The following is a 15,112-nucleotide window of genomic DNA, read 5'->3' as shown; positions in this document are numbered from 1 at the left end:
CACACAAATTGAACATATGAACCCTGTGAAAACGATTACATTGGTGAAGTCAGGGGCTGGAAGGGGAAGAATCTCCTCAAGGAAACAATGAGACAGACATAATGTTAGATATCAATGTTATGGCTCCACTGAAAGACTGTGTCAATCAGTGCTGGAAGGAGTATTTACATCCTAAAAGTTGGAGTATTGCAATATAAAAGAACAATTTCCAGTACATGTAAAATGTCATGCACTCAAATTAGAGCACAATGTACTTAAAGGGATAGTTCATCCAGAAATGAGAATTCACTCATTATCTACTCACCACCATGTGATGGCAAGGTGGGTGAAGTGTTTGAGTCCACAAAACACTTTTGGAGTTTCAGTGGTAAACAGTGTAGCTGATTAGTAACCTATCTTCAGACCTAATAAAACAACAGAATATACTGCTCGCGTGGTGTCTGGAAGCCCCGATATTCATGTTCGACTCGAAATGAGGTAATTTCCACCTTGTTTTAAGCCTAAAAGTCCACCAGAAGTGGCTAAGCAATCGGACGTTAGCATTTCCGACGGTCCCTGAATGCACCTCGTAGGAAGCTATCAGAGGATATTTAGGCTTAAAACTTGGTGTTTTTCTGTTGTTACGTCTGAAGAAGGACTCACCATTGACTTCAATTGTATTTGATTCTGCTCTAACAAAGTTTACCCCTGAGACTCCAGACTCACCCCCCATCGGCATAAGGGTGAGTAGATAATGAGTGAAATTTTTGGATGAACTATTCCTTTAAACTCTCAAAAGACCTACTATTGTTACCAAATCCATTTTTTGTATGTCTATTTGCATGGGTTTTGCTTAACTGCTATACAATCTTGGCCACTGTATATTTCACTGAGATCCTCTTAGCCCCCCCTGGGTCAGCTGGTCAGCGTATATTTGCTAAGTCTTGATGAAGGTATATAATGAGAAGTTTCTGTATCACTGTGACAATACAGGATCATGTACAGCATCATCCATACAGTCACATAAAAGAGGAGAGTGACTGTATACAAGCAGAGAAGATAACTGTTTTTTGAACGTGAGTGTAAACCAGGAATAAAGATTAGAAACCCATGTCAACACCATTTTGAAGAGTTTGTTAGCACCCATGTTTAAAACAGCCCAAACATCATTTGAATAACATCACGAATAAGGCTGGGAGTGTATGATGCTAACATTAATAATCAAGACTGATTAAGAAAACGTAACCACTTATAGAGGTCAAATGTAAACCTAATTAAAAATCATGAAGAATTCTGAAACTTACAGGTAGTCCAAGATGGCCTCTGTCTCCCTTGTCGCCCTTGTGACCTGATGCTCCCTTTTCTCCTCTGATGCCGATGCCTGGCTCTCCCTGAGGGTATCATTGTTACACTTTAATGCATAGAATGGCTGTAAGGTAGACAACACAGCACTTGAGAAGGGTTTAATAAAAAAATCAAATAATAATAATGTCTCACCTTAGGCCCGGAAAATCCTTGGGATCCCTAGATGGAACAAAAACAGTGGGATAAGAGACACAGTCTATACTGTCTCGGGTTGTCTAGGTTACAATGAGCTATTTTATAGACATGAAAATGTATAAATGTTAATTTACAGATTATAACATACGACAATTGAATGTCGCTAAATTATTTTGCATTTATAGTGGAGCAAATTTAGGTTGTTTGCATATCAGTAAAGACTGGCAAAAAGAAGATGTCAACATAACTGCATAAGATAGAAATACTAATGAGGAAGACCATGTCTTATTCTCCGAAATGACACACAGAAAACTCCTCCTGCCTCTGCACTATTAAAAAAGAAAAATTTCGCCAAGTGCCACACATGGTGTGTGACAAAGACACTCTTAGTCCACTTATTTAAACTTAAACTTATTACAGCTGTTCTGAGTGTAATAGGGGCCGCATCACTCTTCTATATATTGAGCACGTAGCATTGAGCGTCTACATGTCATAAAATTGATTTAATCTACTACATAAAATTTGACTAACTGATGAGTCCACAACTTTAGAGCATGTATTGGTTGTTTTACTTTTGTTCATTTGCATTTAGTTTTTTGGCTGTGATGTATTCATTTGCCATTTCCATTGTAATGCTCTATTTAAAGTTGATATTGTTGTCAGTGGATAAAATATCTCCATGTTTGTAAATTGTGAAAACAAACAGATCAAAAGATCTGTTCTGAGAACTGTGTGGGGACTCTCCTATTGCTCCTGTTAAGGTGTGACAGTTATAACTTTATGACACTTGTTGGGTCCTTAGGTTTGGAGATGTGTTTCTCAGCATACAGTACTTCAGCCCAACTTCAACCTGAACTAAGGCCTGATCAGTGAGTGTGTCAGACTTTAATCTTTGGGGTTGCAACATATTTGACTCACTGCTGGGCCAACTGGTCCTGGAGGTCCTGAGGGCCCTGGAGGACCATATATCTAAAGACGGACACACAAAACACAAGCAACAGATTTCAATTTAGAAAAGAGCTCCAACACCTAGTGCTCTTACTGTCAGTGACTAACCCTTACCATTTCCGACCTCGCTACTTCTCCAGGTTCGCCTTTATGACCCTGTCAAAGAAGGTAGCAAAGACACAGAGGGACACAAAGTTGAAAAAATAGTCAATCAACTGATGAACTACTAATTAAATAAAAATTAAGAAACACAAGAATTATTCAGACAGCACTTGGGATGAATACAAGATGTATTCGACTGTGCCTCCTTTGTCAGGCCTGACACTGCATCCATAAAGATGCAGCCTGAAGGGGCACCATTGCATACCATTGCGCCAGGTAATCCAATAGAGCCAGGGGCCCCTGTAGCCCCCTTTTCACCAGTAGGGCCATCTAAACCCTACAGAACAAGGAAGGGGAGATAGACGTCACGATAATGGCTGAGCATTTCAATTCAGGGACTGATGACCTGATCTTCATGTTTAAATCAAAGCTTAAAAGAGAAATTAGAATGTTTTCTTAATGTCCAATCTCAGTGTTCATCGCCACAACAATCAGTATCAGAGAGTATAATCCTTTTTATTTATTTTTTCTGTATGGGACATAATCTAATCTTTTTTTTTTTCCTGTGACAGCAATGGAAGAAAAACGTTATACTTTATACATTTTTTTGCTGTTGAAGACAGCAAAAAATTTAATTAGCTGAATTTAATTAGCTAAATATTCCTGAAAAATAACTTCAATGCACAGTTTTTCAGTTGTTAACTGTTTCCAATGGCCCATCCCATATAGTCCCATCATGTATATGCAATTAGATTATTTGCAAAGCAATTTGAGTAGTTCTTCCAACCCTGATGTACATTCCCAAAAACGGTAAATAAAAAGGTCGATAAATCTTGCAATCATTTCAAGATATGCTGCAAGTGTTATATAGGGACTGCACAAAGTGCATGATGGGACCATATGGATCAGCCATTATAGAGATTTCAAGCTGAATATTTTAGAGGTATAAAAAAGGTATTCCCAAATTCTGTGTTCAATTGTGTTCAATCAAATTAAAATGAAAAAATTGACTTGAAATGTAATGCTGTTGCCCTGTGTCAAATAAAAAAATGAAATATAGTGGGCAAGAGCAAAATGTGTGTCCCTTTGCTAAATCTCTAACAAAACCACATATTTGTATGTACATCTGGGCTCTCAGAGTACCACCACACTACTAATAGCATTGCCCTTTATATGGGGGCACATTTGGGATCCATGCCACAGTGAATTAAAGTTAAACTCTCTGTCATTCCTGGGGTCTCTTCCAAGCCAGTGAGTCTCTAATTAGATAATAAGAGGACAGATGGAAAAAACCAAGGTCCTCCCTCTCAATGATGACAGATGTGGGACTCTGCCTTTGACCAGGGAACCCCAGGCAGTGATGTGGTGTGGTGTGTGGTTAACACAGTGACTCACAGGTGATCCAGATGGACCCATGTCTCCCTTGGGACCCGGGAAGCCCATGACACCATCCTCGCCTCTGGGACCTAGAGGACCAGCTGGGCCTGAAGGACCAGGCTCTCCTGGCTTCCCTCTGGGTCCCTGAAAACACAAGGTCACACACATTTGAAATCACATTTAACACGTATCTATCACAATATACAGTAATTTTACAATTCAACTGTCAACTGGCTAAAATATGGAGTAGCCTACTAACAACAAAGTATTACCTTATCGCCGTCCAGTCCAGGTGGACCTGGTAGACCGACTTCACCCTGAGGACACACCAAGGCTTGATTACAAACTAGAATCCATGGCAGACATAAACTTTTTCAGTAATATGATTAACTACACATTTTTTAGCTGTGTTGGATTTGGCCGCATGTTGCTTCAGGCACTGGTGAGACAAGGTGTACCTTTCAGGAAGTCCAGTTTGAGATGCAAAAAACCCTGCACAGTGGTTGTCAATGATCTCAGGCCACTCTGGAAAGTTTTCATCAATTATTCTATATTTTGTTGCACGGACTGGTAAACAGTAGAAATAGGGTTGTGTTCAAGTAATCCTCCAAGAATGAGACTGGCCAATATAGAGCTCTGCCAGATGCTGAGGTATATTTTTGCGATTGAAAGTGAGCACTGATCCCGATGACCATGCCTTTTGATGAAGCCCCCTGTGTTGGCACCACCAGCTGTGTTGCAAGACTGACTTCATTTAAATGAAGGAAGTGCTGCATTCATATATATATATATATATATATATATATATATATATATATATATATATAGATGTTTGTACATCAAATACCAAATGTCACTCTAAAATGACTCTACCTTGAGACCTGTGATGCCAGGGGACCCTGGAGGTCCAGGTAATCCAGGGGGACCCTATTAAGGGCAAAGATCATGTCATTTAAAAGTATTTGAAGTGCTGTATTTGCATATGTTGTGATAAACACTAGACCGTACTTACCATCAAAGGTATGTTGCGAATATCCTGTGAGGGAATATTAAAATGTTAAAATATTTGACTTCATTCTTTGGTTTCATTACCTCTGAGAATAAACAAGAAAAGAGCTTGAGATGAGTGACATACATTTTCGTTATTTTGAATTTCAGCCTTTCCTGGCTCTCCAGTTGGGCCTGGAGGACCCTATACGGTGAAAAACAAACAACATTTTTGAGTAATAAGTCATATAAAAGACCATGAAATTGTGTGTACTATCGTCAATATTTGCAACATGTTGACGTAAGTGCACCAAACATGACTTACTCTTGGTCCAGCTGGGCCTTCATCACCTGCATGCCCCTAGAGGTTAAATGGAGGTATGAGACTTAGATTCTCCTCAAATATTCTCAACTTGTGTTAGTATTTGGAAAGTCTTCATATGATGTCTTGGCTTACCTCGACTCCTGTATCACCCTTTTCACCCTGTAAGAAGAATGTCATGCCGTGATATATAATACATGCTCTGGTGTATGTGCAGGTATCTGTCCACTATTCAAACAATTTACCTTGGGTCCCGTTAGGCCTGGCAGTCCCGATGAACCTGGTTCTCCTTTAATACCTGTGGCTGCAATGCTTGGCTGTCCCTTATCACCCTGCCAGACATACAAAACAAGGTCTGAGCAAAGTCCAAACTAAACAGAGAAATGCGTATTATTAATACTAACCAGACAAGAATAATAAATTAAATGGTTTGACTGAAGCACAAAATCACTTAATAAACAAATTATTAAGTGGTTCACACAATGCATTGAAGCAACATGTAATCTTCACTGCTGTTTTATGTGATAACAAGAAATCCACATCAAACAGCAGACAGGATAAAGTAAAAAGCACAAAAATTCACATATACCTTGGAAATATCAGTTTGATTAAATACTTCTCAGCCCAATGTCCACTCACTAGCTTTCACCCTAATTTCTTGAGAAAATGAAGTTTGCTTAGTTGTCATGGAGATAGCATAGTTGGCATCATGTAACCTACGTATGTCGTTTTGTTTGCATTGTATAGTCATATTGGAGGCGATGATATCCTGCATCTGTTCAAATCCCTGTTCAAAGACCATCTCTAGGTCACTTGCTTGCTTCTATTCCTGCCACCCTCTGATTCATCATCAATGACCTTTGACCTTCTCCCACTGGGAGGAAGTTTTAGTCTGCAGGTCACATGGGGCTGGTGTTGCAGGATGATGTCATGATGGTGATGTTGATTGTTTTTTAGTAAGGGGGCTCCTTTTGAGTCGCAGACTTGGGCTGGCTGTTCTAAAAGTCCTCAGGGAGAACCACCAGCATACTTCTTGTGGTCCCTGGTGAGTTCAAAGTCTGTCCTGGTCTTGAGTCAAGGTTGGATCATCCTTCCTTATACTTATTGGCCTGGAGTGTCCCCCACGTCTAGTCCTCACCGTGAACAAGTGACATTGATGATGATATATTGATATCTCATGACAACTGAGCAAACGGAATCTGTAGAAAGCTTGTATGTGAACTTGAGTTCAGATTATTTTGTCAAACAGTATTTCTGTGCATTCCCATAGATCACAGCATATTCAAGAATGGATTCCAACAATCCATTCTTCCTTGATCCAGAATGTATTAGTGCATGTCAGGGTGACAAATAATATGATATGAAAAGGATAGCCAGTCCAGTTCTGCACCAGTCATTAACGATGGCTGATTGTACCATCTATTGACCAAACACAGAACCAAGCAGAGTCTTTGACAGTCAAAAACACAAAACAGTGATGTGATAAATATAAAATTAGTGGGATGACTGACAGAAGCACAGACAGTGGATGAACATTCCATTCCACGCCTACCCTGTAGCCCCTCTTGCCAGGGATGCCAGGGGTACCAGAGATGCCAGCCTGACCCTTTGCAGTGGAAGAAAGACATTTATGACCCACCGATCTGACTGAGTATATAATAATGTCACACACACACTGCTCAGGTATAACTTTACCTTTAACCCAGGAGCGCCTGGGAAACCTCGTTCTCCCTACAATGAAGTTGGAAATGCCATAAATGTCAAAAATGGTAGATCAGGAAAAAAAGAACGATTTCTCAACAATACATGCACAAGAAAGAACTTCATTCATGCAAATCCTTGGATCGTTTACTGAATAAGCACACCCCTGTAAGCACATAAGACCCTGCGTAACGTCAAAGACTACGAAGAGTAGACTACAGATAGCAACACTATGACCAGAACAAGAAAATGACCACTCAGAGACTAACACACTACAAAGAGTTGCAAAATGACCTAAAAAACACATGAAATAACATCAGAGACATGACTTGTTCCTGTTTCAAGTACATGCAAAGTGCAAAACTGCAAAGCAACTTCAAAAAGTGTGTCTTTTAGTCGGGGAATGATTTTGTGTGTCTTATCCTGGTTGTCTATTTTCTTTGTCAGCGGTCTGGAGGGGGCAGGGATTTATTGTTTTATAATCCACATCCACGTAAAAGTGTAAATGTAATGAAAAACTGTGACTGATTAACATCTATCATGTGCCAGCCACCACACGATGAACCCTCTGAAATTGGTTGTTAAAAATAGAAAGGAAAACACACTCATGTGGATCATCTGTGTTCTTGTGCCTCTTTTCAGATTAATGAGTAGATGATTTAAAGTTGATGTACAGTCGCAGCTGTGACCACACAAGCACACACATACTGTAGCTGCTTGGTAGAGGGAGTTGCTACATTCCTGTTTGTCTGATGCTTTAATATGTTTGCTCCATATTTGTAGTCAGGGGCTAACTGCTAGACTGCAAATGTTGTCTCTGTGTAGCCACATGCATTGATACAAGAATTATCTTAACAAGCTACTACAATTGAACACATAAAGACTTATATAAGAAAAATGAAACTGTGTCTAAAGTGTGTGAGGACTATTGAGTAGAGTTAAAATGTTTTCATTCTAATTTATTTATTTTTTTGCTGGGGGGGGATCAAGTCTTTGAGAATGTGTTGTGCATCTTTTAGGCCACCAGAGAGCAGGGCAACACTGTTTAACAAAGAATTTAAGATGTGAGAAGAAGTTGTTGTCCTGTTTTTGTCTATATGGCTGTTGTTGGGAGCAGAATGAACCCTAACATGAGCGCTCAGGTGGCAGTTCTTGTTGTCTAGTAGTAAATCCATAAATTATAAAAAGGCTTGATTATGAAGTAATAATAATCAAAACACATATGTAGTTACAACACCTTTCACAGGAGAAAAGCTGACAAAATAGGCCAGAGCTTTGTGATTTTTTGTGTGATAAAAACATGGGTCAACAATTTAATGCAGCAATAGCAATGCTTAGCCTGATCAAAGATTACTCACACACTTCCTAAATTTGATTGAGAAAGCAGACCCAACACTTTACAATCCATAATGGCAATCAAGCAGTTGTTATCATGCTTAAATGAGACATATAGCTGAATACCATCAGCATATAAATTACTTATATATCTCTGAAATGGCTAATAATGTGACCTAAGGAGAGCAGATATAAAGCAAATAGTATAGGACCCAAGATGGAACCCTGAAGTACACCACAGGAAATAACAGCAGTACCAGACCTGCAGGAACCAAGCAACACACTAGAGAAAGCATTGCGCACCTTCCCACCGAGTGTCAAAGCGTTTCGGTCAAGACATCCACAATGTCAAAAGCTAAGATCTAGCAGCGCCAACATGTAACACTAATTCACATCAGAGGACATCAGATTTGATTTCACCGTCCTTCTTTATTGATTAATTGATCAATTATTATTAACCAATGACACATTATTATTGTTCAAATTCTAAATGTCACAGCTACTGGTACAGGTCCGATTGCTGACACTAATACTTACAATCGGCCATAAAATGGAATATGTTTTTCTCTGGTGCAAATAAGCTATTGTTTGTAGGTGACATTCAGAGGTGTGTGACTCTACTTTTCACATTCATGTATCAGCCGAAAGGTGGAGATGGAAAGGACTGCGTGTCCGGTAGTGTACATGAGTTCGTGGTCAGATGAAAGCATAACTGGAGCTTGGTTATCCCTGCTATACCCTCATGATTAATGATGACTCTAAACACACAGGAGGGTTCATTAGAGACGCTTCCCAACAACCAGCTGCCAAACAGGAAACAGCATCCCCCTTTGATCTATGACTGCTTCGATCGGCTCGCGCTGGTAGCCTCAAATATTTGTCGTTCATTCTGCCATGTTTCCATTTTAACAGCTCTCTCTTTCTGAGACACACAGCAGGCACAGGTCCACATGGCTCTGTGACACCGGCATGCCATGTCATGATTTATCACTATGCTAATCTCTTTACTGAGGCCATGCAGTGTATTTGTATCTCAGAGGAAAACTACATGGAGGGTCATTTCAAAGCAATCAGTTCCCATCACTCCTAGAGGAAATGTAATCATCCACCTTTGATGCTAGAGGATCACTTCTGTGCTGTCATTCCAACAACCTGTCATTGCCTCTAAGTCAAGACCAGCAGCTGTACTCTGTATTTTGGCCTGACTGCTTCCCCTAACTTCCACATCCACCTGTACACTTGCAACTAATCACTGATCAGCTCCTCCTGTCATTGTTCTAGGAAAGATCAACACTGTGTTGCTTTTGTTGCCATTCACCACTCTTGCCTATATTAGCCTTCCTGATTCATATCTCCTCCTGTAAACCTGCCTATGCTACTTGTGTTTAGACCTGTTGCCTCTTTGTGACCTGGCCGCTTGGGCTGCCCAACATAGTCCAGTTCAATGACAATTCAACACGCAGGCAAGTTTGTTCTGCTTGGCCTTGGTGTCCGTGGCATTTTCCTCTTGGCTGTACTTATGAACTATGACATTGGATTTCTTCTTGATCTCCACAATCGTCAATTCACAAATGGTCTCTACTGACCGGAGCTAATTAGATAAACCAAATGTGTCTCATAAGTGCATGAGCCATGGAATTCTCAACTCTTGTCTTTTTCATAATTTCTAAGACTAATTGAAAAAAAGAAACAGCTTTGTAAAATTCTTTAAATTTCAATTCGCTCATAGAAAGCCAGAACAAGAAAGGTTTCACAGAGACATATGACCACTGAAGAATAACAGAACAAGGTGGGTGACTTGAGAACCTAATTTCTGTCTTCCCTCCACTAATATTTCCTCTTGCTGGGTACCTCATTGACCCTCATTTGCAAAGGAAGAAAGGCTGAGATACCTTTTTCATCGAGTCTAATGAGTGCAACTGCTGGCACACAATCTCCTTTTTTCTGAGTGCTGAATCGTAGCCGATACACCATCAGGGACACAAGTCCATTAAGCTGTTTTCAAAGATAGAGCTTATTAGATCAATCTAAACAAAAGTCTCTGGGGTGGTAGTTGTATCCGTGAAATGCTTGAGTCTAGAAAAGTCATGATTCATGGTCTGCACCATGCAGATGTTAATGGTTCTTGTGTGCACCACAAAAATTCCACCTGGCCCACTTTACTTCACTCACAAGGTACCAGCAGCCAGCTCTATGAGATTATATATAGAACAGATTTCCCTTGGGTTGATGGAAGCCGCAACTCCTCAAGCAACCATACCCAAAGAATGAAGGAGCCGCCTGCAAAAGCACTTTCTCTTTATTACTAAACAATAAGGGCCATTTCCAGATCGCTATTTCCTGTGGATATCAACAAGTATGCACTTTGCTTGAAGTTTTTATCCACTTTTGACTTTTTCTTACCCTTCCCCCCATCTGTGTAGCTTAATGGAGAAAACACATACTGCACATATTGGCTGAGACTGCTACTGCCATGCTACCATGACCAAGTGGAGCTGCTGTAGTTGTAGGTCACCTCGGTATCCTGAGGTGCTGGAGAGCACCAGAGAATTAAATTAGAAATTAGAAATATGAGTAACTAAGAAGAAAGAACTAAATAGGACACATAAACCATATGACGAAAAAAGTATTGATTCTTTCTGGGTAATGTCCGCACAGCACAACTGAATACTAAAGCTGTGTTAAAAATATATTTATGCGTGAAGGTTTCCAGGTTGTTTGTGTTCAAAAACAAACATCAGCTCTTCAGCTAAAAGGGCTTTCCACTACGAGATAAATGTCAACCAAGTTTCACTCATACAGACTCAAGCAGCAACATCTGTGATCTCACCATGCATAAATAAACCTCAACATGCCACACACACGCGCGCACACACACACACACACACTACACCATGCTTGCCTGTCACTCTACCTTCTCGCCCCTCTCTCCTGGGTAACCTCTCTTTCCTTCATCTCCCTATAGAGTGTATGAGAAAAGCCACTCAGAGAACCAGCGGGGTAGTAAAAGCAGACATGCTCTTTCAACCAGGACTAAATCAGAGATGAGCAAAGTCTCAGGGGGGAAAGGAGTGCTCCCTCTTGACATGGAGCCGACAGGAGGAACTTTAAATCTCTAGAGGTGATATTAGGGGCCTTCTATCATATTGGTCCCTGGATCAAAGCAGCAAGTGGTTGCCTTGGAAAAAATGTAACCGTAGCCAGCAGAGAGATGATTCCTCATCCAGACCAAAAAAAAGGGATGACTCATATTAACCCTCTTTCATTAGCACAAGCTTTAAGTGAAATATATCATTTAAATCCAATTAGATAACATAAACTCCACTGTGACAAAGCTGAAAACTAGCTGGAGATATAACTGCCCACAGTAGACTGTTGACCTAAGGAGAGCAGGTAGGACTCAGGACATCAGCACTTCTAAAGTTTTGACTGAACAAAACATAGAAAACAGGTTGCACGCTTCAGCTATTCCTAATATGTTATGACACAGAAGAAAATTTTAAAATCTTACCTCAATTCCCTGGTCACCTTTAATTCCCTGAAAAACAAAGCAAATACTGTCATTAAAAAAAACGACTTACAACAGTTACAGCAGTCCACTAGATGGAGTACAAGATCCTCTATATCCATTGGCTCTGGTTGATCTGACAGGTGAAGGTATAGAAGAACAAATAATCTAGAAATTACATCTACAAGAGAGGTAGACTGAAAAAGATTTAGCACATTAAACTGAGCTCTCAGTTTGTTTTTGATTTACAGGAACTATCTCTATGACATGTGAGGCTGTAGAAGTTGAACAGGGTGTGCATTCTACTTTCTTCAGTCTGTCCCTCCCAGATTACTAGCGCTAGCTAACAGATGTCTGCGATATCAGGCTGATGTGATGTCAACACAAACAGTGCAGATGAATAAAGCATGTCTGTGGTCTAAGTGATTATTAAAGCAGATCTGTTTTACTTTGTCCAAGCATCTGCTATTGACAATCCATGTTTAAGTGTTGCATTTATTTTCTTGTGTATAATGAATATGTAATTTGCTTTTGCCAAGGAAAATAAATCCATGCTTTACGGTCTAATAATTTACGGTTTAATAATTTGTTTCCAGTTCAACTTCCTGATTTAACTGAATTAAATCAAAATGAATAAATAAAATCAAAATCTAACAATATTGGGAAAACAGTGGTAATATCTGGCCTTAGTCCAAAAGTTGGATGTGAAAGCTGGAGGAGCGGTTTGCATTTCATCCAAGTTATCTAATCTCTGTTGAAGAACCTCTAGTTCAACCACTGTGCCTGTGAGGCCCTCTTCTCTGTCCTTTTAGTGACCTTCAACTCAGTAGCATCATTACCTCATAAAGCTCATGGCAGACAGCCGAGACAGGAGTCCAGTTTGATTTCAAACAACAGACAGAAGAATGGTTGAAGTTTACAAGGCAATAATCTGCACAGAAGCTAACAGCGAAAGGAACTTCAAGCAGTCAAAGCCTTCCGAACAGCTGCAGTATATAAACTGAAGAGGGACAGTGTGTTTTCAGTTTGACCTTTACAGTTCACTCAATCTCAGTTTATATTTCTTGTTTCAGGCAAAATTACTTTCACAAAGAGCCATGTTATTGATATAATGTAAACTGTGGCTGTGTTGTAGCTGCAGCAGCACCATATCCACCTCACTGGAAAGCTTTGCTCTATATGGAATTTAGTAGAGAGGTAGTGAGCATGAGAACTTATTCATATTCTATACTTAATGAATGACACAGTTATCAATTAAGTTTTCAAATTATTAAATTTGAAGGCTCTATTTAGCATAAAAGAAAAAAACTCTGATTGAATCCTCAAAGGTCCATTAATATATTTTTTTTAAACATGAACAACGAATTCAATAACAAGGTAATAATAGTAGAGCGACTGCAGAGGATCACCAGATCACTGGATCGCATTGGAAGGATCAGTAACATAATGTTCCCCACTCAGTCTGTGTGGTAATATTTGGATTTGAACAGCACACAGAGGTTTTTTTGAGGAGCTGGTGAATGTAGTGGATGCATCTAGCAGCTGAAGAACGAGCAGCGAACAGCAAGCTGACAGGAAAGTCAATATTTCACTTGGCCAGAAACACAACTCCAAACGGATGCTAATGAGGCTCTGTGTCTGCTCGACGTCTACTATTATGTTATCCATAGCAACTTCATGAGGTGATGATATGTCAGACTATCATTTTTGCCCTAAACACTCTTCCCAGCATTTACGCTCCTTCCTTTCTTACACTATTTCACTCCTACTCAATTGAAGTTAGAGCTTGGTCTTCATTCCTTCAACTTGAGTGAGACACTTCCTAACCATGACATCTCATCCCCGGCCTGCAACAGACGCAGAAGCCGCTCATTTTTTAAAATTTTCTTTTTAAAGTTAATTTCTCCTTTTCCACTTTTGGCAGCTGTCCTCTTGTCATCTATAAACCACCCAAACATTCTCATCTCTAGCCATATAATGGCCTCGGATTAGAGTTGAACAGTTGCTCTGTACATGTGCATGTGTGTGTATGTCCATGTGTGTTCTCTAGAGGAACTCTGCTAAGCCATGGAAAGGTGGAGAAGGACAAGCAAGTGGAGAGAGTAGCGGGCAGAGCTCACTTTGACCCCCAACACACAACTTCAAAGCCAAGGTTATATCGGCTGTCATCACAAAGAGCGTGTGCATGCTTTTGTTTTGTGAGTGTGTGTAGCAGCAGATGCTACCTGCATCATTTTGTGAGGTCAGGGCCACTGTATTTCTATGTTATCAGTTCTAAACAACCCCCAAAGCTTTATATAATACCTTGTTTCACCATTTAATAGAACAATAATAGGTTTGTTTCCATGACTAAACACAGATAGAAAACCTACACAGCTACTCAGTTGAATAAAGCCTAACGCCACAGTGAAATATACAAGTTATAAAACAGGTAGCAAGTGAAATACCTTATGGCCTTCAGGACCTGATGGGCCTACATTGCCTCGATCACCCTGTGGAGAGAGAGACACAACTTTTGACCAAAGACTGATTTACAAGAAGTTGACATAATTCTTGTGAGTGAGCACAACACAGGTAAAGAGGCAAAATATTGTTTAAACCCATCTTTTCATAAGGAGCTCTTAGCTATGATCTGTCTGATGTCATTCACTGAGCACTTTTATGAAGAACATCATATTAATACTGCTTAATATTGCTGATTTGTCAGTTGTACGTTCATGCTGCCAATCCCCTTTTCTACCTAATCACAAAAGGTTCTTCTGGATTCACATCTGGTGACTGTGGAGCTCACTGAAGTTTACTGAACGCACTGTCATGTTCATAAACCAGACTTTTACTTTTCGTTTTCCTTGATGAACCGATTTTCTTGAAACTTAGTGGAAGGATGGGGCATGGACCAAAACAGAACCCATTAAATGTTTTACCATCTTCTATAACATTATGAGACAGAGCTTTTCATTTTTTTGGGATTTTCACTGATTTCCCAGGAAATAATGTATGGATCTTGATAAAGAAAATCCAGCATATTTAGGGAACTGATGTCTAGTGTGTACTAGTTGGTACGGCTTGATTGGATATAGGGGGACTGTGGCAGAGGCTGGCATTCTATTTAGTGCCTTACTAGTTCATTCTGACGCTTTTCTATTCACCACAGTTGTAAAGAGTAGTAATCTAAGTTATCATAGCCTTTCTGTAGGCTCCAACCAGCTACTGACCGATATCTCCAGGCTTGTATAACCTGTACTGCTGCCACATTACAGGTGAGTGTATTTCAGACCAATGAGAAATACAATATTACTGCTACTGCATAACCCCCTAACATGTACATACAAACAAATGAAACATACATGTCC

The 15,112-nt window shown here is 39.9% G+C and overlaps 1 protein-coding gene across 26 annotated transcripts in view; it reads right to left on the bottom strand.

Annotated features, from left to right (window-relative positions):
• The window catches only part of col13a1 (collagen, type XIII, alpha 1), a 107,899-nt gene that overhangs the window by 18,167 nt on the left and 74,620 nt on the right, over positions 1-15,112 (bottom strand). For 20 of the 26 annotated variants that reach the window (XM_035172122.2, XM_035172124.2, XM_035172123.2 and 17 more), the window contains 18 exons: positions 14,207-14,251; positions 11,763-11,789; positions 11,166-11,210; positions 6,911-6,946; positions 6,768-6,821; positions 5,461-5,547; positions 5,351-5,377; positions 5,219-5,254; positions 5,042-5,098; positions 4,919-4,942; positions 4,780-4,833; positions 4,179-4,223; positions 3,925-4,050; positions 2,795-2,866; positions 2,542-2,583; positions 2,398-2,448; positions 1,477-1,503; positions 1,284-1,370 (listed from right to left, as the gene is read on the bottom strand). In XM_035172122.2, coding sequence (XP_035028013.1) covers positions 1,284-1,370; positions 1,477-1,503; positions 2,398-2,448; positions 2,542-2,583; positions 2,795-2,866; positions 3,925-4,050; positions 4,179-4,223; positions 4,780-4,833; positions 4,919-4,942; positions 5,042-5,098; positions 5,219-5,254; positions 5,351-5,377; positions 5,461-5,547; positions 6,768-6,821; positions 6,911-6,946; positions 11,166-11,210; positions 11,763-11,789; positions 14,207-14,251 — 942 coding nt within the window. The remainder of the gene's footprint in view (positions 1-1,283; positions 1,371-1,476; positions 1,504-2,397; positions 2,449-2,541; positions 2,584-2,794; positions 2,867-3,924; positions 4,051-4,178; positions 4,224-4,779; positions 4,834-4,918; positions 4,943-5,041; positions 5,099-5,218; positions 5,255-5,350; positions 5,378-5,460; positions 5,548-6,767; positions 6,822-6,910; positions 6,947-11,165; positions 11,211-11,762; positions 11,790-14,206; positions 14,252-15,112) is intronic. The other 6 variants (XM_035172145.2, XM_047342292.1, XM_035172147.2 and 3 more) reach the window with 4 other exon arrangements.

The sequence above is a fragment of the Hippoglossus stenolepis genome, chromosome 12 (genome assembly GCF_022539355.2).
Source record: "Hippoglossus stenolepis isolate QCI-W04-F060 chromosome 12, HSTE1.2, whole genome shotgun sequence".
In the NCBI taxonomy this organism is placed as follows: domain Eukaryota; kingdom Metazoa; phylum Chordata; class Actinopteri; order Pleuronectiformes; family Pleuronectidae; genus Hippoglossus; species Hippoglossus stenolepis.
The sequence above is the reverse complement of the archived record's forward strand: the minus strand, read 5'-3'. Positions and strand labels throughout refer to the sequence as shown.